This window comes from Lichenostomus cassidix, chromosome 4A (genome assembly GCF_008360975.1).
Source record: "Lichenostomus cassidix isolate B80296 chromosome 4A, HeHo_3.0, whole genome shotgun sequence".
NCBI lineage: Eukaryota > Metazoa > Chordata > Aves > Passeriformes > Meliphagidae > Lichenostomus > Lichenostomus cassidix.
The window spans coordinates 1,029,432-1,056,103 of record NC_139485.1 but is presented as its reverse complement, the minus strand read 5'-3'; the positions used below and the strand labels follow the sequence as shown (position 1 = coordinate 1,056,103).

The 26,672-nt window shown below is 46.0% G+C and overlaps 1 protein-coding gene across 3 annotated transcripts; it reads left to right on the top strand.

Annotated features, from left to right (window-relative positions):
• Positions 1 to 466: 466 nt before the first annotated feature.
• On the top strand, positions 467 to 26,212 carry LOC146437233 (SLAIN motif-containing protein-like). 3 transcript variants are annotated; one of them, XM_085059975.1, is made up of 10 exons: positions 488 to 959; positions 2,423 to 2,486; positions 3,830 to 4,536; positions 14,263 to 14,396; positions 16,495 to 16,644; positions 20,132 to 20,272; positions 21,921 to 22,238; positions 23,014 to 23,151; positions 23,261 to 23,570; positions 25,191 to 26,212. In XM_085059975.1, the coding sequence occupies exons 3-10, from the start codon at positions 3,851 to 3,853 to the stop codon at positions 25,255 to 25,257; spliced, it is 1,944 nt and encodes a 647-aa protein (XP_084916101.1). In that variant the 5' UTR covers positions 488 to 959; positions 2,423 to 2,486; positions 3,830 to 3,850; the 3' UTR covers positions 25,258 to 26,212. The 3 variants fall into 3 exon arrangements, with proteins under 3 accessions (XP_084916100.1, XP_084916099.1, XP_084916101.1); XM_085059973.1 differs by lacking the exon at positions 2,423 to 2,486 and having other exon boundaries at positions 474 to 959; XM_085059974.1 differs by lacking the exons at positions 2,423 to 2,486; positions 16,495 to 16,644 and having other exon boundaries at positions 467 to 959.
• The last annotated feature ends 460 nt before the right edge of the window (positions 26,213 to 26,672 follow it).

The window sequence follows — 26,672 nt, the reverse complement described above, 5'->3', positions numbered from 1 at the left end:
AGAGACGTTACAGGCACTGGAGTTTTGGGAGATCCCAGCTATGCCGTATTTTGTACATTTTCCTGGATCACATGCATGGGGGAAGACCCTTTCCCCCCTCACTCATCCTTTCTCTTCTCATCCCTTTTCTCCTCATTTGCCCCTCTTCCTCTCTCCCTCACCTTCCTCCCTCCTGCCCTTTCCTCCCTCTCACTCTCATAGCCCTTCACTCACCCCTTTCCCCCTCACTTACCTGGTCCATTTCTAATTCCCTCTTTCCTCCCTCACCCATTCTACTCCCCTCTAACTCCCCTTCCCCCTCACTCGTCCCTTTCCCCCCACCTTGTCCTTTCCCGCTCACTTACCTCCTCTCTGCCATCACTTCTCCCTTTCTCTCTCCCTTTTCAACCTTTTGCCGCCACTCACCCCCTTTCCCCCCACTGATCCCCACTTCCCCCTCCCTCACCCTCCTTTCCCCTCACTCCCTTTTCTCCTCACTCACCCCTATTCCCCCCTCACTCTTTTCCCTCCCCACTCACCTCCTTCCCCTCATTCACTCCCTTTTCCCCCTCACTCTCCTCCTTCCCACCATCACTCCCCCCTTTCCCCCTCATTCACTCCCTTTTCCCCTCATTCATCCCCTTTTTCCTCTTACCCCGCTTCCCTCCTCACTCCCATTCCCCCTCACTTCCTTTTCCCTCTCATTCACCCCTTTTCCCCTTCCTCCTTCACCCCGCTCCCTCCCATCTTTCCCCCTCACGGGGCTCACCCCGCTCCCTCCCTCTCCGCCCGAGCCCGGCCCGCGCAGGCGCAGCCCCCATCCCCCGTTGCCCACAGCGGGGCGGGGGCGGTGCCTCCCGCCGTTCGCGGGCCGGGCTGAGCCGCCGGAGAAAGGCGGCACCGGCACCGACCGGGCGGGCGCCCGCCCTCCGACCGACCGCCATCCGCCTCTCCGTCCGCCTGTCCATCCATCCATCCAGGTACTGTCCGAGGGGGGTGCCCGCCGCGCTCGGTTCTGCCGGGCTCGGTGAGGACCGGCCGCGCCCGTGCTCCCCGCGGGGGTCGCGTTCGCCGGTGCCTCGCAGCGCGCACCCCCATCGTGGCCGTCACAGCCCCCTCAGAGCCCCCACAGGCCCTCAGCCCGTCCCTCGCCTCACGCCGCGCACCCCCCCGGCTCTCGGAGCTCCTCAGAGCCCCCACAGTCCCCCGGCCATCACAGCGCCCCCAGCCCCTCAGAGCCCCCTCGCCCCGGCTCTCACAAACGCCGTGGCCATCGCAGCCCCATCACAGCCTCGTCCCCAGCTTTCACAGCCCCGTGGCCATCATTACCCCTCAGAGCCCCGCCACAGCCTCACCCCGGCTCTCACAGCCCTATGGCCATCAGAGCCCCCCAGAGCCCCCTCATAGCTTCCCCCCCGGTTCTCACAGCCCCCTCACAGCTTCCCCCTGGTTCTCACAGCCCCCTCATAGCTTCCCCCTGGTTCTCACAGCCCCCTCCCCGCAGCCCTCAGATCTCCCACAGCCCCTCAGAGCCTCCCCTCAGCCTGCACCCCCCACGAGCCCCTCACAGCCCCATGGCCATCATTGCCCCTTAGATCCCCCAAACCCATCGCAGCCCCTTCACAATCCCTTTGCTCACCGCTCACAGCCCCGCCAGCTCTCAGAGTCCCCATGGCCATTGCAGCCCCCAGGCTGCACCTCTCAGCTCAGAGCCCCGGGCCGCGGGGTGAGCGGGACCGTTAACCCTCCGTGAGACACCCGGATGTCTGCTCGGCAAACTCCGAATTATTGTCTCCCACCCGCTCACGGCTGCCGCCTTTTTGCTTTATTCTAGATGGGTTTTATTTCTTCCCCGTTGCACAATAAAATTAACTTTTGCGGGTTTATATCTCTTCCCTCCCATGTCCTCGCTGCTTTTTTTGGGGTGGTTTTTAGACTGGTTGTAGGAAAAGACTGAATGCTTTTAGGCTGCCCTTCCCTCTCATGTGTGTGTGATTTTTTCCCAGCTCCTCACCCATGGAGGGGAACCGATTTTTTGGGTGACCCATCTCCTTAATTCCCCTCCTTGTGCCACTGTTTTGCTTGGACAGTGGAACTCCTAAACTCCCTGCTGGCTCATCCTCAGAGTTCCTGAGCTTTGGGATATCTCTGGAAATCACACTGCTCCCTTACTCTGAGATCTCTTTGGAAATCATACTGAGCCATTACCCGACGAGGAATTGTGTGGCTTTGTAGGAGTGAGAATCCTTGCAAGGAGGTTTTTGGAGCTGGCACATGGGTAGGAATGAGATTGCTTGGTAACTACACACTAAATTTCATTTTCCCAAGGCAAAATGCCTTCAGCAGTGCTGCTTACAGGCACAGGTTTGGAATATGGGTGGAAAGTGTGCTCTGTTCACTTACAGCTCTTTCAAAGTGCTGTTTGTGTTTTTTATTAACTCAGGTGGAAGCTGAAAATTTTCATCTTGGAGATAGAGGACCAAAATAATAGGAAAAACCTCTATCAGGTAAAAAACCCCAACAAAACAGAACTATTTTTAAAGAAACATACCCAGCTATTGCTGTTACAAGTGACTAAACAATAGGGAGATGCTGAGGTACCTATGGGGTTTCTGTTTGTAACCTTGCTTTGTGTGACACTTAATTTTTGTGGTTTCCTTTGCCTAGTGACACTTCAGCCTGAAAAACAGATGACATTTTCAGGCAGGAAAGGCAGGAGAAAGAACATCTACAGCCACAAAAAATCAGGGTTTGAGTGCAGTTGTAACAAGTGCATCAAATTTTAAACTTTGAATTGACTTCGTTGAGTCACTTCCTCTTCTCTCAGTCTATTTGCCCTCTTTCTGCAAAATAGAGATGATTTCTAACTTTTAATCCATTTTACTGCTCCATGGACCGTTAATTAGGGGATTTTCACTATTAGGGGTTTTCAGTGAAGAGTCAGTTTGGAAATGAATGTGCCCAGTGAAACTGAAAACTCACAGAAATCACAAGTGGAGGGAAAAAACAGTGTTTGCTTGTAAAACTGGTGTTGAATGCACCTTATGGTTTTTTGGGAAGCCTGAGTACCTTGTGCAGCTCAGAGCTGCTTGAGTGACAGTGAGCTGCCCGCTCTTCCTTGCTAAGCTAAGGAAACAGCAGAGGGATGGCTTCATTTTTTAAAACTTAGTGGAATGTGTAAACTTGCGGTGGGATATTTTTTAAATTTTTTTTTTTTTGCTGTTTGCACCCCCCTCTTTTCAGTTGTAAGAGGAAAATAGGCTAGTAAAAACATTATTTAAGCTTACTTCCATGTACCAGTAACTGCAGTTCCTGTTGTTCTTTGGTATGATCCAGAAATTTTTCCACGTTTTTTCTGCTTTTCCAGGTTAAGCCTGGTAATGAACAAAGGATGTTTTCACCATTTTCTTGACACTGTTGTTGTCTGACGTCAGCACCTTGTTAATGATGTTTCCTGGCTTTGCTCAATCAGGGCTTTTCTCAAGTATTTTGTTGGTAAACAGATGGAAACTGAACTATTGTGGGGGATTAAATCAGCTTCCTTTTATTAAACTCATTATAGCAGAGCAGGTGCACATCCTTGTTTCAAATGAGGAATTTGTGGGGTTTACAACATTCAGTCCTAAATTCAGTTGTTCTTTATGGATTTGGATTAAATTGAGACAATTTCCACCCTAATATTGATGCTTATAAAAGCCAGAATTTTTGTTGCCTGATTCCATTTGCTTAAAAATCTTGTGCATCCTTGTGGAGTTTCTCTGTGTTTTCCATATCTCACAGTGTAACTGGGCATTCTGGGGGATGGTGGTGCATCTGTGTGGATGTGTGATGTGTTTTCCATGCCTTGCAGTGGAGCTGGGTGTCCCGGAGGATGGTGGTGCCCGGGAATGCCCCGCTCATCCAGCAGGATGCCGCTCTGGAGCCTGCCTTAGGGAGAGCCCCTCCGGAGCACTCGGCCATGGGCCCTGGCACGGAGCCAGACCCGGAGGAGGTGGGACCCGAGGTGAGGAAGCTGCGGGAGCTGGTCAGGAGGCTGGAGCTGGACAATCAGCACGCCAGGACGAGGAGCAGCAGGAGCATGCTGGGGACAAATGTGCCAGGGGACATCCATCCTGGGGTGGATAACCACGAGCCAGGCCTGAACGGGATGGAGATCAACAACAGCATCAACGCCATCGCTGACAAGCAGGAATTGCAGCTCATGGCAGATCTGCATTGCCAGCTGAGCAAAATGAGGCAAGAGGAAGGAGAGAACGACTGCCTAAAAAGAGCCCTCGATGCCCAAATGCAGTACAGCTGCAACAGTGCCCCCGAGGAGGTGTCTCCCAATGGGGGGCAGAGCCATGGGAATGACCGCTGTCCCTCACCTGTGGATACAAGAAACAGCTCGGAGCTGCTGGGGAGCCTGGTTATGGCAGGGATCCATGCCCCAGCTGGAATCCATGAACAGAATCCCAGTGAAAAGTCTGCAGACCTAGAGAGCCTTCCAAGTAATGCGGATCTGGATGAAGTCAAAGTGTTAGAACTAGAAAATTGTCCCGAAGAGGAGGATTGCTGGTAGGTATCCCCAGGCTTGGGAGCAGAAGAACTTTCTGTGCCTAGGTGGGAATTACTTCACAGCTATAAAGTGATTTCTGTACATGGCTTGGATTTGTAGCTGCAAGAATGCAGTTCTCATTAGTGACTGTTCTTATTTGTATGTCCATTGTGCCAGACCATTATTTTTTAAAAAATAAGTTTACCAGTAGGGCTTGTTTTTCCCCCTTCCTTCCAGGCACTACTGCAGCAAGCACAGGAGCTTTCTTTCCCTCTAAGTTCAGTTGTATATAGCACATGCAGATGAATGAATAATGGAGCTCTTAAACCTTCCACACAACTGTCAAATGCCATATTGAAATAAGAATTTTGTCAATAAGAATCCCTAGACCATCTGGAATTTGTGCTTTTGCTAGGACCTGAGGAGACAAACCATTCCCAGTTCCTGAAGGCTGTTTCTTTCCAGTTAAGCACCTCTTTTGTTCGGAGACATGAACTGAAACAGATCAATGATGTAATCCTTAACTGACCCGACTCTCTGGGACTCTCCCCTCCACCACCAGCCTTGTTTAGAACTTGTTTTATAAATCAACAAATTAACAGCCTTTGGAAGTGCAAGGGAAATGTAAAGTTTGAGGCTAATTCCAGCTTCTGCAATAACTGAGACTTGAGGCTTCACCCGGAGTTGTTAATTTGTAAGACTTGGGAGGAAAAGCCTCGGGGCTCTGCGAATTGGGTTTCAAATTTGTGTAGCCAGATTAATCTGGCAGCAAGGACAGGGCTGCTGAACACAAACCAAACCTTCAGCTCCAAATATTCATTAGCTGTTAGAAGGGAAGGTAAAGTTTTGTTAATGGAATGGAGCTCAATGAGGTCACGGATTCAGCTCCAGCCTAAATTTGAGGTTATATTTAAAACATGATTTTTTGTTTCTTTGCAAGCACACTTTTAAAACCCAAATACTGGTTCTAACTTGATCACTGGAACTCTTCAGCATGCCTAAACAGCATTTTGAGCAGATTTCTTATAAATAAATATGGGAATATATTTAACAAGTTGAATATGGAAGACTGGCTTTATTATTTGCATATTAATGGAAGCAACCAGGTTTGTACTCACATTTATATAGCCTGTGACAGGGGAGATTCTTCAAACTCTGTTGTGTCTCAGAGCCTGGGATTTACCCAGGTGGGGGATGCTGTCCAGTGGAGTCAGGAAAGATTCTGTGCCCAGGAGTTCCATTCTTTAACCTTCCCTTCAGCTGGTGGCTGGTAAGGTCAGTCTTTCCCAGGTACCCTTCACTCTACACCTTGTAGGATCTTTGTGGGTTTTGTTTCCTCAGTTTTCTTGCCAGCTTTGGCTGGAACAGGGTAACCTATGACAAAGAGGCCCCTGAGGAGCTGGGTAAGGGTGGTGAACTTGTGCAAGTGCTGTTACCATAAATTATCTTTGATTGTGCTGCATCACTTCCATCTGTTCCCTTTTCCTCTTGTCAAACAAACCTGCTGAAACAGGAAGCGGTTTTAGTGGTAGCTTCTTGTTCTAGAGCTTGTTCTGAAAGTGGGGAATGCATCCTGTGTACAATCAATAGTGCCTGCCTGTGCTTTTTGCCAAACATCCCAAATTCTCTTCATAAACACATCCCACATCCAGCCCATGCAGGTGTTTGTGCATTCCCACAGCAAGAACCAAAAAACTGCTTGGAGGGGAGGAAGCGTTTTTTAAAAAGAAAACAAACCAAAAAACAAACCAACAAAGCCCCCTTAATTTTATGTGACTTTAGCATCAGCTCTAATAAGGTGGCTTTGCTGATGGGGTGAATTTTATCCTGTCTGGATGAAGCTGAGGAAATCCAAAGTGAATAGCTGACTGTGTTGTGTATTTGCAATCCTTTTTAAAATATTGTACATAGGGTAAGAACCTGTAACTGATATTGATATATATCTTGTACTTAGATACTTCATGATTTTTGGGAATGGCTTTGTTTTTTCCTGCCACTAAATTGATAAATTTTATCAGCCCAGTCCTTCTTGCTGGTGGGTTTTTTAATATCATCTTTAGAGGTGATGCTTTATACCTTAAAGAATTCAAAAAATTCATTTTGTGTTCTTTTAAAGTGTGGAAATGTTTAAAACAGGATCTGGAGAGTGGGAAACTTCAAAAAAGAGAACCTTTAGGTCTTAGATCTTCCTGTCCCAACTTTAAGGTAATTTGGTTGTGGTATTGTGCTTATGCTTCATGACTTCTTAGTGAGTTGGAAGTTAGGTCTGTGTGTGGATTTTTGGCACTTGAACTGAGGTGGGAATAGCAAAAGCCATTTCTCTGGCTGGATGGATGGAGTGGTCAGAGGGTTTGTTGCAGTTCTCTGCAGGTGCAGGTGGAGTCTCAATTCCTGCTCAGTTTTGAAATCATTTGCTTTACTTAGATGGAACTTGCAGAAGTTTCTGCAACGCTTCCCCTGCTTCCAGCAGGTCTGAAGTTGTGAAGTTGTGTTTGTAGTGACTGAGCTGTGTGAAACCTGAGGCAGTGCCCACTCACAGCAGCTGTAACTCTGCCCTGGGCTGCCTGGCCTCTGACTGCTCCCTCAGGTCCCTTTCTCAAATAGCTGCTCAAAATTGTAAATATCCTGGAGATCCAATCACATGGACCTGGGCTCTGGCACTGAGGAGCTCAGTGATGCTCAGCTTGGACTTCAGCACAGGGTAGCTCCTGAGCTGTTTGGGGAAAGCTGTTAGCCAAATTCCCTCTTATCCAGAGAACAAACCAGATCTGCTTCTGACAGCATTACCTTGGTTGTCTTCCGCAGTGCTTGTCATTCTTGGGTGCTCCCCATGTATAGGAATTGAGTGGTGATTTTCTGTGTGTTTATGTTGTTGTTCTTGGTGCAGTGATTTGTGTTCAGCCCTTTTTTTGTGCATTCCCATCTTTTGTGGGCTTTGGTTGTTTGATGTCTTGCCAGATCAGAGAATCTCCTGAGCTGAAGGGGATCCACCAGGATCATCCAGTTCAGCTCCCAGCCCTTCACAGGACACCCCAACAATCTTACCCTGTGCACCCCTGAGAGTATTGTCCAAACACTCCTGGAGCTCTGGCAGCCTCAGGCTGTGCCCACTTCCTGGGGAGCCTGGGCAGTGCCCAGCACCCTCTGGGGGAAGAACTTTTTCCTGATATCCATCCCAGCCCCCTGGCACAGCTCCAGCCACTCCCTGGGTCCTGTCCCTGCTCAGAGAGCACAGATCGGTGCAGCCCCTCATGAGGAGGCTTCAAACCCCTGTGTGGGCTGACCTCAGTGTCGTGTTCTTCATGCTGAACAGACCAAGTTCAGCATGTTATTTTTCCTGGTGAGACTTGCAGTTATGATGGAATGATTCAAATCCCAACCTCTTCTGAATGATAAAATTTTATTATTTATTTGTTTTTATTATTATTAAATAGAATACTGTATTTATATATAATAACAAATGTTATTGTCAAATGAAAGAAAGGTCAAGAAATAGCAAAAGTGAAAACTTGAAATTTTTTTCAATGCTCTTCCTCATTTTTGCTGGATTAGACTATTTTTGCCTGCATTCCCTTTGATGGGATGAGGAGCAAACCCTGTGTCCATTCCTCACCTCTGACAACTCCAGGTTTTCTCCTTGACGGAAGGAATGAGACTCCAGTGTGTGTCTGCCCCGTGTTGCCCCTGCTCCTTAAGATCCTGATCCCAGTGGTGAAACTGCCAGGGGTTTAAAATGGGACTTCAGATAAGCTTTTATATATGTTCTTCTGCTTTTTAAAAAAAATCCCCACAATCCTGTCCATCCATTTAACAGAACCTTTCTTTTACATTTCTTTTAAGTTGCTGAGCTCCTTTTAGAAGAATATGTAAAATCTTAAGGGCGTGTATGTGAATGGACAGATTTGCTCAACCAAAAGTGGACCTGTTTTTCCATGAGGTGAGGAGAAGGATTCCTTGGCACTGAGGTGAATCTCTGTGTTGCAGCTCTCATTCCCAAAAGTCTCTCTCTCAACTAAACTGGGTCATGCTGTCTTCACCTCAGTGTTGTGCTGTCTTCTGTCTGAATCCATGTTCAGCACAGCAAGTGGGGTGCCCTTGAATTAGTGTTTGTAGGGACAAGAAGCATGATTTGCTCAGAAAAATGACAATGTAGGAGTTTTCTGGGATTGGGTTTTCAGCCATAGCCTTGTTTCCAGTGACCTTTTAGATTCATGTTTAAGGCTTTTACTTCAATGTACTCTAGCATGTCATTGCTGCTTGTACCATCAGAGATAGGGAAAGAAATTCTGAAGAAGTTCCACCACGTGAGGATGTGATGCTGCACAAAATCCAGAAATCATACCAGTACAGGACCTTGTGCCTCCAATTTGGGCAAGAACTTGACTTACACACCATCTCTGTGTCATTAGTTCATACCCTTCACAGGCCATGGCGTAGTTTCACTGTGATCTCTTCTTGTGACAAGACTCTGCTGACAAAATCTACATGACTTACAAACAGCAATTTGCAAGGTCTTATTTTTTCAGGCTGGTGGTTTTACAACTACCTTGCAGAGGGATTTTTACCACTGGCTCTGTTTCATTAAATAATGCACAAGTGACTTCTCAAAACCTTTCCTGACTCTGTCTGGTTTGAGGAGTGCATTACCTGTTTGTGCTGGCTGCAGATGGCCACGGGCTGGGGTGACATCTGCCCTGCTGGGACAATCTCTGGCTGCATGAGCTCCTTCAGAGCCCTCAGTGCAGCTCTGTGGCAGTGTTACCAGCACCCCCTGTGCTGCAGAGCCATCTGAAAGGCAGAACCTACCTGGTGGTGACATCGCGTGCAGAGCACAACCTTGGCGGGGAATTGCTTCTGATGGCAGAGCCCTGCGAGTGACTGAGGCCTTGGGAAGTGCTCGAGGCATTGGCTCCCTGCTCATTTCTGCAAAATGAGGGCTGGGCAGGGAAATTGCTCCGTTTGCCTGCCAGAGAGGTGGGCAAAAGCCTCATTCTGCTGCTGCAGGATTGCTGCAGGTGCTGTGAACACTCAGCACAGCTCTGGAGTTGACCCCCCAGGTGCCTTTTGATCATTGTATGGGCTGTTGGACGGGTCAGGAGATTAACTTAATGTGAGTTTTAGAGCTGCTTTGACTTGGGGACTGATTTTTGGTATTTTGCTCAGCAGGATTAGACCCTAGATAGATAACAAAGTGTCTTTGCAGTGTCATTTTTTTTTCCTCTCTTTCCAATTTCTGTTTCTTTGGAATAAAGCTCAGACCTTTACTTGGGCTAATAGCAGAATATTTTTGTGTGGAGGGCTCTCTACAGGATTTTTCCCATTTTTTCCTTTTATGTTCCTACAATTTCAGGACTTGGACAATATTGTTTAACTGTGTCTTTCTTCTCCAGTCTTGTCTGAATTTCTGTTCAGCAGGAGTGTTTAAATTTGAGATTAGAACAGCATAAGCAGCACAATAAATCTGAAAATCAACTCTCTGAGATCTGATATGTAAAGAAAAGGAAAATGAATATGTTAACTGTTTGAAATACACACTTTAGAGAGCAATTCAGCTGCCTTTTAGCACTTGAAGGGGGAGTATCTTATAAACCTGAATTGTTCCAAACACTTTCAGCTACTTGAGGTCTCCTTCTCCTTGCTCTGTTGTATATAACTGTGTTGTATAAAGGTCTGAAAATCAGTGCAGTGTTTGCCATTTTTGGAGCTGCTGCAGACACCGGTGCCAAGTGCTTTGGAAGATGGATAATAAACCAAGCCTGTCTCTTCAGAAATGAGCTTCACTTTACATTCAGTTTAATTTCCTAATGCACTGGTTCTAGAGCCTTCTGCAGCCTCAGTTCTGCTCTTATATATAAATCTATAGATTTCTGCTGCAAATCCATGATCAGGATCTAAAATTTTCAGGCTTGCACTCTTAGAACTGCTCTGGTCTGTTACTCACTTGTGAGGATGCTTTTTCTCAGTGCATTGTGCAAGTGGAGAACGTTCTTATATTTTCTGCATTCTTGGGGTTTGGGGTTTTTTAAAGCAGGAATTTCAAAATCCAACACTAGTGGCCATTAACTCCTGTAAATCCTTCTGTGACATTGATTCCAAAAGGAAAGTAGTATCTCTGGAAGATTCCTTTTTAGTGCATCTGGAAGATTCCTTTTCAGTGCATTGGATTATGTCAGAATAAAGCACAGAGGTTCACAAATTAATTTTTGAATGGAAGCAAAATCTCACATTGTGCTTGTGGCACTTGGTTCTTACCAGAAGTATTTGTAATAAAATACTCTGCTTTACAGAGTAAACACAAACATTAGTAAGCAGGAATTAAATATATTTTATCTCAGTTTCCTCTCAGAAGCTGAAGAAAAATCTCATTTGTGTTTAATAATTTATAGAACAAACCCCCAATACATCAAACTGGGAATATTTGCCCAAATGTTTACTTTGTGCATTTTGTATGAGGCCTTGTAACTATCTAAATAACTGATTTTCATTTGCAATTTGACAAAAGAAAACATTCAGAGCCATTTAAAGAGAACACACAAGGTGCTGAGCTGGTGGAACAAACTGCAGGGTAAGGCTTGGTCCTGGTCAGGGCTTTGTTCAGCTTTGCCTTACTCTGGGGTGGCTCCTGCTTTTCCAGTGCTTATGGGATTCAGTTAACCTGGCAAATCAAACAGTCTTGGAGGCTGAAACTACCAGAAAGAAAAATTCTGTCTATTTTTAAACTAAGTAAAGAGTTTTTCATTTTTCACACACCCTTTTTCAGAGGAAAGGCTGTTTCAGCTCACTGAATGTGAAGCTGGGTTAACTCAGCTGCTGGTGGATGATGCTGGTCAGCAGATTTTACTGACTCTAGGAAAAGGTGACTTTATATTATGTCCAGAGAAATATTCATGTTATTGGTGGGGCTGGTGCTTTTAGTTTAGCAGCTGATGCTGTGCCAGCACCTTTGGAGAAGTCAGGGTGCTGAACCCTTCCCAAAGCTCCTTCAGAAGGAAAATGGGAACCCTGATGCTGGGAGATCAAAGCCAAATTCCTTTTCATTAATACGTTGCCTGTCAGTGCTCTGAAGAATTGAGTTGTTCTCTTAATTGGGTTTGGGAAAATTGTGAAAGCTTCTCTTGCCAGTGGATTTGTCAGCAGAAAAATCAGTCCTCTGGCAGACTCCAGAGGACTCCACAGCTCTGCTCCTGTGGGAATGGTTGTGACAGTCAAACAAGTGTTGCCATCCTCACCTGCGATAGTCCTGGGTGCAGACAGGATGAGGAGCACGAAGGAGCTGGGTACAGCAAGGGCTGCTGAAGCAGAGCAAGATTCTCTCCCTTAACCTGGAATACATGAAGAGCAATGTGACCTGCCCTAAGGAGGCTGTTGGCCTCTTTTTGTGTGATGGTTTTACTGCTCCTTTTGTGGGCTGAACTGTAAAATAAATCCGGAGAGAGGGAGCACTTTGCTTCCTGTGTTTTATTGGATCTGAGTGCTTGTAATGCTCATTTATCCGTGCAGAAATGCAGCAAGGCTTGCTGTGGGGTCTATCCTGAAAGGTACCATTGGAGAGTCAGGAATATTTGCATTCTTTCCTAAGCATTTATTTTGTCAATAACAAATTAGCCTTTGGATTTTTTTATTTGCATGTGGTTTTGTGTAAAGCTTGGTGTGGAAAAGCTCCCATATGAGATGTGACTAAAGAGGATGCATCTATTCCCTACAAAAGATGGCTCTGGCTAGGGACAGGTGTGTTGTTAGGGCTGGGTAGTCAGGAATGGTGTGTCAAGAGGCAAAAAATAGGGAATAATGTCCTTTCAGAGGTGACAAACACTATTTTGAGAGCTGTTGCATGCAGAGATGCTCATCTCATAGCCCCAAAAACTGCCAAGTAATGGGAGTTTTGCTTTCTGCATTCCATATTATCCCTACCTGGATCCAGGACAAGAGACAGGGCAATGGGTCAGGCAGACCTGTACAGTATTTAAAATATCCCAATATGTTTATGTTCCAGATGTTGCTGTTGTAAGCAGGACACCTGACAGCTGAGAGTCCCACACTGTTTCTGTATGTTTTAAACCTGAATTTTCAGGAATGAATGGGATAATGACTGACATTCCTGCTGATTTGTATCAGTTTTGTTGTGGAAATCAGTATTTTGTGGGTTGGATATGAGCTGGCTGAGAGAGAATGAGTAACTGGAGCAGAAGGGCTTGGTGTACCTTGTTGCAGGAGTGGTAACAGTTAGGAGAGACGGTAGAAGGTAACTGAAGCACAGGCAAACATTCCTTGAAATCTTAACTCCATCCTCATGGTCACTTTATGCTGAAATACTGGATTTTGCCCTGATGAAGATGAAATCCTCTGGATACATCAGTGAGGTCAGTTTTGGGAGCACCATAAATCCTCAGGTGTGGCTGTAGGTAGTTGCTGGTGACCAGGAGGGTTTTTTGTCACCTGGGAGCAGTTGATGAGGTGAAGGAGCACCAGGAGAGGAAGGTGGTGGTGGAAAGCCAGCAGTTGTGTGTTTGAGTGCATGGAAGAGCTCCTCGCTCTCCCAGGAGCTCCTGAAGCTGCTGCTGTGGATGTTCTTGGTACAGAGGGAGCAGCTGAAGGCTGTGCCAGCAGCTCATCAGAGCCTCAGCAGAGTGGGGACCCATGAGCCAGACTTCATATCCAAAAATCACAGAACCCCAGAAGGAGTTGGGCTGGGAGGGACCTTAAAAGATCATCAAGTTCCAGATGTAGGTTGAGGTCTCACTGCCTTTTGCACCAGGGTGTTCTCCAAGTGATGTACAAGAATTAAAAACAGATTCACTTTTGGATGTACAAAGAACTGATTTTTCTTTCCCCTTACAAGTTTTGAATGTGTTGCTGAACAGCAGAAATGTTAAAAAATGGGGAGCTGCTTTTTGCTTTTAAAAATACATACGTGGGATGTGTAGATAAAATACTTGAGTTCTTTTATTGCAAAGGCTCTTCCAGCTTTGACCTTTCTTCAGAGAAATGTTCTGCTTTGGAAATAGGGTGAAGATGCTGCTTTACATCCAATCCCTTGTAAATAATCCAAGAGTTTAAGATGATTAAGTCTGTCTATCCATAAGGCTAATCCTGGCTGTCCATGCAAAGCAGTGGAGGTGTAAGAGATCTGCCAAACGCTCAGGCTGGAGGAGAGAGACCTTATCTGACATTACAAGGCAGATAAGATGCAGTCACACTTCCTACCTGTCTGGGAATTTCTAAATCCTCTATTGAAGTGGTTTATCCCTGGAATCTCTGAATGCACCTTTGACCCTTGGGTGTCTCAGAGCTGCTGTGAGGAGAGAGGTGTGCCTGCAGTGCAAAACAAGTGGAAAATCGAGAGGGTTTTAAACAAAAACTGCAGCTCCTGGAAGGAGATCACCCCCTGCAGCTCGAGTTAGGGACCAAGTCATACCCTCTCTGCCTCTGAAGGTGAGGTTTTTTGGAGGAGGGGAATTGAGGGAGGGACAGGTGAGTATTCCAGCAATGTAACTTCAGCAGTATAGCAGCAGTCCAGGCTGGAGCCTTGCCTTGCAGAGCCTGTGGAAATCTCTGCGAAGCCATTGGATTTTCCTGTTGTGGCAGGAAATTCTCTTTCTGAGTCACAGCATGTAATTTAAACTTGAATTTTTACATTTGGATAACGGTTGGTCACTGACAGGTACCCTCTAATAAATGCTACTTTGGTGGCTGTATGCTTTGAATTAATGAGCATTTCTTCCTGTCTCCTCTGAATCCTTCCAAAGGCTCTATGTGTCTCCAAGAAAATCCATGGATGAGAAAACAGCCTCTCCCCTGAAATGGTGCCGGCAGGTGCTGGATAACCCCAGCCCCGAGATTGAGGCTGCCTGCAGAACCCTCATCAACAGGCTCGACCAAGGTAGGGCAGCTGCAGCCTCTGCTGCTTTGGGGTTCCTTTCAAATCTCAGAGTCTATGCAGGAAAATAGAGCTTGGTGTTTTCAGGCTCTTGAATTTTTAAATTTTGTTAATATTTCAACATTTTTTAATGTAAGAAATGTGTAGAGGAAAGAAGGTGCTGCTGGGGAGTGGGGAGAGAATGATGGAAAATTGCTATTGCAGCTTCCTTCTCTGTAAGTCCTCCTGGTGTTGAGTGTTTCTAATGGTGATTATTCCTCCTCTGGACATCCTAATGGATATCCCCCTGTATTTTACCTGCTGTGGTATTACCTGAGTAAAAAAGTTGTCTGGTGCTCAAAGCTTACAACAATGAAATATTAAACTTGAAGAAATGGTGTCACTTGGAAACTAGGTTTTTTTTCCAGTTTTATCATCACCTAAAAACACTTCCTGGTGGCTGTGTTACTTAATCCTGAGGGGAAATCCTTTGTCTCATCTGCCAGAAATGAAAACCTGGAATGTTGTGTGCAGTGGTGACATCCCTCAGTTCTGAGGTCTGGCTTTGAGGGGTTTGCTTTTCCGTCTTGGCCTTTCAGTGTTGTGAGAGCTCTTGGAGCAGATGCAGTTTACAGGACAAAAATGAGTTTATTCTATTTTCACCTCTGTCCTGCATCTCCTGCAATGCACCTGGTGCACATCCTGCCTTTGTCAGTTCAAATGTTCTGCAGGTTTGTGTGTAAAATGGGCTGAAATCCTGACAGCCAGGGCACTGAGGGGGTGGAAATGAATCAGTAATTAATTGTTACCTTCTCTAGATTCTCTGTCATCCAACTCTCCTGGTCAGGACTTATACAGCTTTATTGCAGAGATGTGCTGCAGCCTCCTCTGTACAGTTTGAGTTATGAATCTCTAAATACAAAATCTGTGTTTGAAAAGATGACATTTCTGAGAGCATTAAAGCTCTCAGAAAGCATTAAAGAACAACAGGGATGTTGTTCAACTGCTGGAAATACAAGCCCCAGTTGGGTACCCAAGTTGGTGTCTGAGGGTTTGCTGGTGGCTGGGTTTGTCACCATGGGAATGCAATAATTTTGATTTCAGTTTAAGTGCAATTTGACCTCTGTGGTTTGGAGTCTGAGGTCACTGCTTTGGGGGTTGGTTTGGGTTTTTTTGAGTTTTCATACTGACAGTGTTTGTTGGCACTGCTTGAGACCTCAGGCTTCTTCTGAGTTTAACCTTGACATTCCTGATTTGAGATAACTGAATGTGCTTAGAGAACAAACTTCATTTACTTTTGTAAACCATCTGTGCTTCAAAATTTGAGTGAAAAGCCATTTGATTACCTGTTTTCTTTCTGAAATGTATCAGGCTTTAGCTGTACTTAGTCTGACCTGGTATTTGTGGAGAAATAAAAAAACCCAACTTATTTATGTGGTGAATCTTCATTATTTTCTTGGCTGATGTTCTTGCAATAGAAAGAATTGAATTCTGTGGGCAATTCAGCAGCCCCTTGAGTATATCCAGATCATTGTGTGAGTAATTTCCTCAGTGTTGTAGCTGCTCACTTACCCCTCTGGTAAGGATTGGTTTTACCACCTGCCTTATTTTGGTTGGTTTATGAACATGTGAGTGTGTGTGCTGAATAAATTTAATTCAAAGAGTTGTTTTTCATATTAGATTTAATATGAAAATTAAATCCCACAGTTTTTGTGGGTTAACACTGTCTTGCTTCCATCATAAAAATTCAGAATAACACACATGTAACATAGAGTTCAGTGAGTTCTTTAAAATGAAGGGGTGTAGAAGTGGCAGATAGTGATGAAAACAGTCATGTGGGAAGTGCAGCACTGGAACTTTGTAAAATTTATGGCTTCTTCAAAGCAAAGTTTGTCAGGAGTTACTCTTGGAATTCTTCAGAAGGGACAAAAGCAGTTAAAGGACACAAGTGGGAGACTGAGCACTGCTTTGCTCCCTGCAGTGTGGCACTGACACCATCAAGAAGTACCTCTGCTACAGAATTTAATCTTGTTTGATACCTCTGTATCTTGTTCTTTTTCTTGCTCTCTGTTTCCAAAATAATTTGCTAACCTTTGTGGCTTTTTTGTATTTTTCCTTCTAGCCAGTAGATGGAAAAACCTGTATTGCAGCCCCCTGGCATCTCCCAGCGCACATAACTTGAATTCCGAGGCAGGCTCCTGTAGCAATGCACTAAACTCTCCTGGGCACCTCAAATCGACTAACAAAGCACTACTAACCTGTGGCAGCTCAGGTATGGCATGGCACTGGAGCAGTGGGGTGTTTAAAATGCAGGGAGCATTAGGAATTGGCAGAGGGAAAAGTTGTCAAGGCCACTCGTGGTGTTTTAGCTTTTTAATTTGTTCCCTTACTCACCCAGGTTTCATTTGTGTGGGAGAAAACTTCCTTGCATTCTAAATGTCCTGGAGTTCTTTCTTGGTTTGGGTTTCTCTACTCTCTCACTATATATATTTATAAATTGTACCAATTTTAAGTGGCTTAAAATAGAAAACTGGTTTTGGGGCAAAAAAATCTTGCTCTTGAATAATGTTGTAGTCTGTAGATGTTGTCCTTATAAAGTTACTTGGATTCAGTTTTCAGGGGAAAATTTCTCTGGGAAATATTGATGTATGCAGGTAACAGAAAGCTGCCAAAGTCTCCAGGGTAAATCCTTCAATTGCCTGAGTGAGCAGCTAAAACAAAATAACAAAAGCTTTCCTTCAGCCTTAATTGTGTTTGGAGGAAGATTTCCTACCTTAGAGGCAGCTCAGCCACAACTCTTGTTACAGCCTGATAATGAAGCTCCTCCAAAATGTTTTGGCCTCCAGCCTCCTGCTGCCTGAGGAGCCAGGAACACTCTTCCAAGAGCTTCATTTGTTATCCTTGGTGCAGTTCCTGCTGTTTCCCAGCACAAATGCTTTGCCTGTTGGCTCTATTATCAAAGGACTTTTCCTTATTTGTTTGTTTTGTGTGGAAATTGCTAAACCCTACTTTGCATGTTTCAAAACACAAAGCATGTTTAACAGTCTCTGCCTTCAAACTTGATGTTAAATGAACTTTTTTCCCTTCTAAAAAATGTTGCCTGTGGATGTTTTCACAGGTGCAGGTTTGTTTTTGAGGTCTGATTTTCTGCTGTAAATAGAAATTAACACTTTGCTTTGCAAACAAAAAGATGCATGTTGGACTGAGGATTTTTGCAAGATGAGCTGTGCAGGGAAACACCTCTAAGGCAATTTCTTGTTTCTCATGTGAGGTTGGGGGGCAGTCCAGGTGTCTGAGCACCTTTTTACCCAGAAACTACTCCTGATGTGTAAAACCAAAGTGTCTGTAGCTTCTGGAAGGTTCACTCTCCAAATGTACTGGGTGGAAAGGCAGGGCCAGGACAGGCTCTGTCCTTTCAGGATTTAGAGTTCACCTCTCAGATGCCTCTTCCCTGTGACTTGTGCAAGTGCTAACCCAAGTTTAAAGTTCCCTGTCAACCTAGCTGACTCAAATCTTATTTAATTTCTAAGAAAAAACAGCTCTCCTACCATTCAAGTGGAAAATGTTTAACAGTAACTTCCCTTAAAAACCAAACAAACCCCTTTGACAAAACCCAGGTGGGGTTTCTGTATAAAAACCATCATCAGTTCAGCTTTACTGATGGAAGAAGGTGCAGTTTCTTCCCCTCCTTGGCTATTTTTAACTAGACCTGCAATTTGAAATGCAAGAACCAAACTACACAAAGTTGGATTGGGAGTTTTGCCTTTTAAAAAGCTGATCTCAAGGTCCAGCTGGATTTTTAATTGGTATTGAAGGTGGTGTTAATTACAGCAGGAAACCTGTGCTTGTGCATTACACCACATCCTACAGGTGCAAGCCCTACTCAGGATGGATTTATTTCAACTCTTACAGCTTTTTCCTGACACCAGGAGGAAAGAAATGGAATTTTATTGTGGAGTGTCTTGACTTAGAGTGTGTATTTGTGCGACATGCACTCAGATGCACCTTTAAGTTACAGCAACACTTCTGTCAGTGCATTATTTAAGCATCCTGAAGCTGGAAAAACTTCCCAGCCAAGGAATTTGAGGCTGACTGGCAGGAAGCAGCTTGGTCAGGGCCCATGTAAGAAATTCATTTTACACCTGGACTTCACACCTGTGTTTTCTATGTCAGCAGTTGCTTCTCTTCCAAGCTGCTGAAGAACTAATGATGGGAACCTGCTGCTTTTTCCTGCCTGGCTGGATTTGATCACAGTTTGAAAGGGCTGCTCCATTTTGCTGGGAAATGGTTTATTTTAACATCACTGTTGAGTGCTCAGGAAGTGCCCTGCTTCCAAACCTTCTCAGAATATGGCAGGACAACTGTGAGCTAAAGGAAAGTCAGTGGTGAATGAGGTCCTACAGGTGCTTTTGAGCCTGACTTTATTCCTGGTTTGTCGCTAGTGTGCTCCAGCCTGAGCTGATTTTATTGGAGTGATTATTTCAGTCCCCTCTTGTGCAAGATTTGTTTCTAAAGCTGAAAGTGATGTTGAGTGCTCTTAGGCTCTTGCTTTATCTGATCTTGGTCAGATTTTGTTTTAATTTCATTTAATTTTTGTGGGTCTAAATCTGTATTATACTAATTGCAGCCTTGTCTTAGAGTTAGTTAAGGTAATGACATCCTCTCCTAAAACAGCCATGTAAATTCTGTGGTCTCAGCTGTCTCCTCCAGGTTGGTTGTGTGAGGGACATGTTGTGGTGTCCTGCAGCACATGGCACACACATTTCTTTTTAGCAATGTTTATTTGCTGGAGTTTTTTGCAGTTGGAGTTTTGGGAGTTGTAAAATGGGAGAGAAGACAGAGCTGTGCTCTCATTGTGTGGTAGGAAGATTCTCCTACCATGGGTGATGCTCAGTTTCCTGCAGGAAGAGCCATCCCAGGTGCCAGGGATGAGGAGAACCAGCTGTGATCCCACATTCCTGTGTCCAGGGCTGCTCACAACCCTCCCACAGCTGAAGGGAAAGTCCTGGTGTAACCCCAAAGTTACACAGCCTGTCCCCCTCTCCCTGCTTCAGCAGCAAGTAGTAGAACTCCTATGCCATAGAAAATACTGACTTGCTTGACTTAAAAGTACAAAGAGGTAAAAATTTGCACTTAATTATGATTATGATGATGTTTTTATTATTATTCAGAAGGAAACATGGAAAGATCCTCCCAGTTTGTTTCTTAGAACTTGCTGTATGAACAAATCATGTCCTTCCCAGTAAGAGACACTTTGGTTTATCAGAAGAGGAAAAAATGGACAAAGCTCAGGAAATGGAAGGAGGTGATTTAGGGTAAATTGTACTTTGCAAAAGCAGAGGGCATGGCTGAATCTTGAGATTGTCTGAAAGCCACTGTAATCTTTTATTCCTGGGATCCTTCTGCTCCTCTGACTGCTCACCAACACCCCAGATCTGCACTTGGTGTAACTTTGCTGCTCAATATCTTGATCAGTATTTGCCCTTTTCTCAAAATAGGCACAACTAATACTGGTATTTTAAATATGTTTCTAAGTTCAAAATCACCACACATCCCTCTGTCACCTTCTGGGCAGAATTTCACAAAGACACCTGAAAACTTCAGGTTAAAAACTGAGTGTTGTCATTTCTAAATTCTTCCTTACTTCTCACAGCTCTACCTGGAGCTCCCAGCTGCATTGCTGAATTCCTGGGATAGATCCCTGCTGCTCCTGGTGGGTTTGTGAGGTGTCTGACTGGGTTTGTGTTCATCTCCCCAAGGGTACCTGAGCATGCACTCGGCACTGAGCTCCCAGTCGTCGGTGGACAGCGAGCTGAGCACCTCGGATGACTCCATCTCCATGGGATACAAACTGCAGGACCTCACTGATGTCCAGGTCATGGCACGCCTGCAGGAAGAGAGTAGGTGACAGCACCTCCTTTGGGTTACACTGGAGAATTCCAATGCTTCTCCCCTTTTTTCCCCAGTAAAAAAATGTTTGTGATTTGCAGGGCCTTCCTTGAAAAATCTACAGCCCCAAACTTGGGAGTTGGGCAACATCCTCAAGGTGACACCTCTTAAAGCAGAGGGATCTTGAAACTATTGTCCAAACCCCCACTATTGGCCAAATATTTTTGATGTTAAAAATTCTCCATGCCAGGCTGTCTCCGAAGGAGAGCTGAGATTTTGTGAGTGACTGTGGCAGCTGCAACAGCAGCAGCTCTCAGTCACTGTCCCCTTGCTGTGACTGCCCCAGGGAGCTGACCCAGCTGGGACAAAATAACCCCGCAAAACGTTTTGCTGGTAAATTTTTGTTTTTCTGAGCAGGCTGTCTAAGTGCAGCCTGAAGTCAGACACTCCATTTCACACAAGATACAAATAGTTTTTCACTGCTGTGTTGAGTAAAACCAGGAGTTCAAGAGTACTAAAACTGCAAGAGCTGATTTTACAGCTGCAGTTTTGCTCTGATAAAATGCTCACAAGCAGCTCTGCAAATTTAGCTTAAGTGTAAAATGTTTGTGTCCCAGAGTGGGAGGATTTCAGGGCCCCAAAATCATTAAATCATTGAGGACGTTTCTCTTGACTTCAGTGGGATTTGGCTGAGGTCCTAATTGAAGAGCAAGGTAGAACAAAGGGGTTGCAGATGTGTTTCTCTTCAAGTGAATCATTAATTCAATTTGCAGGAAATAGAGAATGAAGTTCTCTCTTTTGGAGAATATTTACTTGTAATGCTGTGCCTTTATTGATTAAAAAAATACTGTGACCTGGGACATGAGACCAAAAAGAGCCAAGGACAAAAGATCCTGTTACCACTTTTTTATAGCTGAGGAAAAGTTGTATCAAAGTGAATAAAGCAAATAACAGCCTTTTCCTTTCTAAACTTGGCTATTTTTTTCATGCTTCAAAGGTCAAGGAAATCCTGTCACACTCTAAAGCTTCCAGTCAGGTAGAAAATCATCCCAAATGATGAATTTAGGATTTGTGTTGTGAAGGGAGAACAGTTGGAAACACCTGTTTTGGTTTTGTTTGTTTGGGGGATTGGGGATTTTTTTGGCCTTTATTTGGTTGGGGTTTTTTTTAAGTTGCTTGTATTTTATCAGGCAGGAAAACTTCAATAAAGGCATAGGCTGGGGAGGAGCTGTAAATAACCCAGGTGTCAGTGCAAGGCAGGTGTGTTTTCATTGGAGGCTGACTTCAAATCTTTGTTTTCGCGTGTTGAAATGCTGGTGGATGCAGAATTAATTAAACTAAAAGGTTTACCCTGAAAATTAGACTCCCATACCTGTAAATTAGACTCCCATAGCTACTTACCTCATGGAGCTTGGTGGCAGTGTGTGGTCCACAGTGTCAGTGGGATTGGGGAGCACGCCAGGTCCATTGAACATTAACTGTGCTGTGATTAATCAGCGCTGATACAGGTGACACTATTGCAGCTGATGGGTTCCAGGAAGGACAGGTGTTAACCTGACTCTCCTTCCAAGGTGAAACAAACCCCTGTCAGCATCGCTCTGGAATTGGTGCTGCTGGGTCGGGAATGTGCTGACCCTGCCCGTGTCCCTGTGTCCCCAGGCCTGCGGCAGGACTGTGCCTCCAGCTCCGCCTCCGTCTCCCGGCGCAGCTCCAGCGCCTCCCTGCACTCGCTGCGCCGCGGCACCTACAGCGACCAGGAATTCGACACCTACAGCCTGGAGGATGAGGACGACTACGACTGCTCGCTGTCCTACCGCAGTGCCCACAGATACTCGCCGTCCCCGCTGAGCTCCCCGCGCTGCCAGTCGCCCTCCTCGGGCGGGGATTTCGGCAGGAGCTCGGCGTCCCGGCTGCGCGCCCCGCGCAGGGCAGTGCAGAGCCCCATGCAGGAGCGCCTCAAGTATGCCAACAGCGAAGGTGAGGGGGTGCTCTGCTCTGAGGAAAGGGGTTCTGGCACACACACATCCCCCTGCAGGGCTCCAGGCTGGGAGCAGAATGCCTGGAATTCTGCTCAGCTGGAAGGGACTTGGCGGTTTGGATATGAACCAGTGTGTGCCATGGGGGGCAAGGCCAAGGGAAGGGTGGTGTGGATTGAGAACAGTGAGGCCACACCTCAAGTGTGGTGTCCAGTTCTGGGCTCATCACTTCAAAAAGAACATTGAGGGGCTGCAGCATGTCCAGGGAAGGGGCTGGAGCACCAGGAGCAGGTGAGGGAGGTGGAGTTGTTTAGTCTGGAGAAGGTTCAGGACAGACCTTACTGCTCTCTACAACTTCTGGCAGAAGGGTGCATCCAAGTGGGGGTCAGTCTCTTGTGCCACATCCCAAGTGAAAGGACAAGAGGAAATGCCCTCAGGTTGCACCAGGGGAGGTTCAGGTTAGGTTTTAGAAATAATTGTTTCCCTACAAGAGTGGTCTGGCCTTGGAATGGGTTGCCCAGGGAGGTGGTGGAGTTTCCATCTCGCGATGTGGCACTTGGCATATGGCTTAGGGGTGACGATAGTGGTATTGGGTTGATGGGATGACCTTGAAGGACTCTTGCAACCTGGATGATCCTGTAATTCCAAAAGCACTGCTATTTAGTGGAAACAAAGATTTAGGTACAGACTCTTCTGCTTTTAACTGCGTGAGTTTTTCAAAAGAGAGCCTTAAACCACCAGCAGCAGCAGCAGGCTGAGGCTGTGTTTACTTTCAGAGGAGCTGAGGCACAGCATGCCCAACCTGGCCAGGAGCAGCCTGCGTGCACTTGAGGCTGTGCGGAGCAGCCGCAGCCTGGAATCTGACCTGCAGGTGCCCAGCAGCCGAATCCCCAGGACTCAGCAGCGGTCAGCAGGTCAGTGCCATGCCTTCTACACATCTCCGTTCCCTTTTCTCTTTAACCAGCCTTCAAAGGCCTGCGGTGTTGTTAGAATGCTGTTGCCAGCTGTGTGTGTTCCCTGCAGGTCTGACTCCCAGCAAGCTCAGGTATTCCTCAGGGGCTGGGCAATCCCCACTGACGGGGCGCCAACCCGGGAAGGCAGCCTCAGGAACCAACTCACTGCTGTCCAGCAGGCAGGTGGTGAAGCCCTGCAGCTACACAGCTCCTGTCTCCGGAGTGCGGAAGCCACAGCTCCACGCGGGCTCTGCCAGCAGCAGTTGCACTTCCAGAACCACCAACATGGTCACTGTGGCCAAATCCTCTGCCCTGAAAGCACGGCCGGCCGTGGGGGGGATGGCAGTGCCCAAGGGAAAGGCAACTCCCCCATCCAGGAGGTGAGTGGGGCTTCAAAACTCATGGGCTCCAGAGTCTGCCTTTAACTCACAGATCAGAAACACTTCTTTATAAATCATGCAATGGTTTGGGTTGGGAGGGACCTTAAAGCTTATCTCATTCCATAGGCATGTCTTCCACTATCTCAGGCTGCTCCAAGCCCCAGCCTGGGACACTTCCAGAGATCCAGGGGCTGCCACAGCTTCTCTGGGCACCGTGTGCCAGGGCCTCCCCACCATCACAGGGAAAAATCTCTTCATTAAGGCATGTTCATCCCTGATACTAATGTGACAGGGGTACAGAGCTGGATCTGAGCTGCTGATTAACTTCAGAAAGAATCATAGAATTATTAAGGTTGGAAAAGACCTTTAGGAATATCAAAATCAATGCAGCACCACCATGTTCACCACTGACCCACGTCCTCAAGTGCCACATCCACACATTTTTTGAACACTTCATGGCTGGGGACTCCAGTACTGCCCTGGATAGCTGTGCCAGGGTTGTAGTTGGAAAGCCCTCAAAGACAGGGTAGGACTCAGCTGGAAGATTCAGCTGAGGGGTCCCAGTCCCTTAAATCCCACTGACATTAAGTTCTGCAGATGTGTGTGTGACCTGACAGGCTGGGACTCATCACCTTGTGTGAGATGCCCCGTTTTACCACAGAATTTGTGACCCAGTCATTCACTATTCTAATATTCCTCCTATTTAAAAACACCCCAACTTTTTGAAACAAAGCCAAGGAAAATGAAGAAGCTCAAACCTACAGTGTAAGAAATGAACATTAACATTATGGCACATATATGGTGCATACTTCTGTTTTTTGGCAAGAGGAAAAGCTCTTCCAAAGGACTAATAAACTGTGTGTGGTTCATGCAGTCTTCCCAGCTGACCTATTTTGGTCAGCTCTGGTAAAACAAGTGTGGTGTTTCTTCCCTAGCCTTTAGCCAGGGCTATAGGTGTGCATTGTCCAAAGCCTGTTCAGGTTTTAGAAGGGTTTGAAAAGTGGGACAAATTAACAAGGCTTGACTTAAATGTTATTACCATTACATACATAACTTTATATATAGGGTGAAAGGGCCTAGGGAGTGGTGCTCAAAAATTTACAACTTTTGTTCTTGCTACTATTTTTTTACAGCATTTATGCTACAGTCCAGGCTTCCATGACTGAGGGAAATTAAATTGATTCAGACTTATGATATGACTGATACCAGACTACTATGCAATCAATACTTGTTGATCTTTAATGTCCCATTGGAGCCTTACATTGAAATGTATCTACTTACTTTAAAAACATACTAAAAAGGGAGTTTTTAATTTCTTAACTCTACATACCTGATTCTTTTTCATGTGTTCAGTTCTATTTGCATGGAAAAATATTTCTCTCAGACTGTCAAGAGGCTAAAGCCTCAACAGTGTTAACTTGGCAGATACCAGTGTTTAAGCACCCAGTAACAGCACTGAATATCCTTAAAGGGCCTCAGATTGGTGCTGCTGGTGCTCAAGGTGTGAGAGCAGCACTTCACCCATGGCAGGGAGATGTTGGCAACCCAAACCCCAAACCTGTGTTCCACCACAGGGCTTTGCCTGGCGCTGTCCCTAACATATTGCTTTGTCTCCCCCAGGTTCCTCCAGGCAGCACAGACCCCACAGGCCCCCGAGGATGACTCCTGGAAGGATGGGTGCTACTAACACCCCACAAGGCCTCCGTGGAGCAGATCCCAGCTGGCTGGGCACAACCTCACTGGGAAAGGCACCTGAGCCCCTCTCCCTGCAGACTGCTGTACATATTCCTCATTCCTGTGCTCTCACCAACCACCTCTGCTCTGCCAAGAGCCAGTGCTGGGACAGATGGCTCCAACACTCCACTGAACCTTGAGTCTTCCCAGGAAGACTGAAAAAGCCTTATTTCATCCACACCCCTGCCTGCAGCCCTTGGGAAGGTCTGTCACCATCCCCTCCCAGGGATGCTGCAAAGGCTGGGGGTGTCCTCTCTGTGCCAGAAGCAGCTCTGAGTTGGTGCTGTGGCAGAGCTCATGGAGAGTAGAAATAGTGACATAGGTGTTAGAATTGAGACTTTTTAAATCCAACCTGATGTACTCTAATACTTGTCTGAAACTCAGCTGGGTTTGTTTTGTTTTGTTTGTTTTTTTACTTCTGTATAGAATGTATTTCTGCAACTTTTTATTGTTTGGTCTAGAGCTGCAGCAGGTTTTTATAACTGTAGAACACTTTGAGCTGTTGTATCCAGGTGTCAGCACAGGTCACAAGGAGCAGTACACAATATTTGTGTGGGGTGTGAACAGGCAGGGACAGGGATGCCAGTTAAAAACTGCTGGTCACCAGCACCTTCTTACCTCAGCTGAGCAAGCTCAACACCGTGTAAGAGTAAACTTTTTAAAAATCACCCTCCCTGACAACTTTTGGCTTGAAGTGTTTGAGCTCTCAGCTGGTTCCCAACTGCCCTGACTTTTGTAGAAGTTTTCTACTGTCTCTTAAGGATTCTGTTCCAGTGTCCTTTTCCTCAGCAAGTGCTGGATGCTACAAATACAGTCTTAGTCCAGGAAATACGCACTGATAGCAATGTTCTCCCTGCCATCAATGTGACTTTGATAGTGTAGTTTAATAAAATGTTATGGTGCTGAAATAGATCTGCTTTATTCCAACACTGAGGCTGACGTGGAGGGAGTTTTGTGCCAGGAATGAGAGTTTTTCTGACAGAAAAGAGCTCTGCAAGGATAAGCAGGGCTTCATTGAAGTCTGGTAGGATGCAAGGAGTGAGATTTAGCTTTAATTCCTTGGAGATCAGAAGAACAAGGTGGGTGTTAGAACAGGAGAAAAACCACAGCCCTCAGTTTGTGCCATTCCTAAAACATCCACACATGGTCTGAGCAGAACCAAATCCAGGAAGCAGGACAAGGGAAGCTGTGGAGGATCCTGCACTGCAGAGATCACTTGTGATCAAGGAAAAGAGGAAGAGCCAGTTGGTACCACAGTGCTGTGAGGGGCCCAGAAGTGTTCCTGTGTCACCACTCAGCCCCTCTGGGGACAGTGCCAGCAGGACTGGCACCAGCAGCAGTTACAGGGCAGAGAAGAGGCCCAGGAGC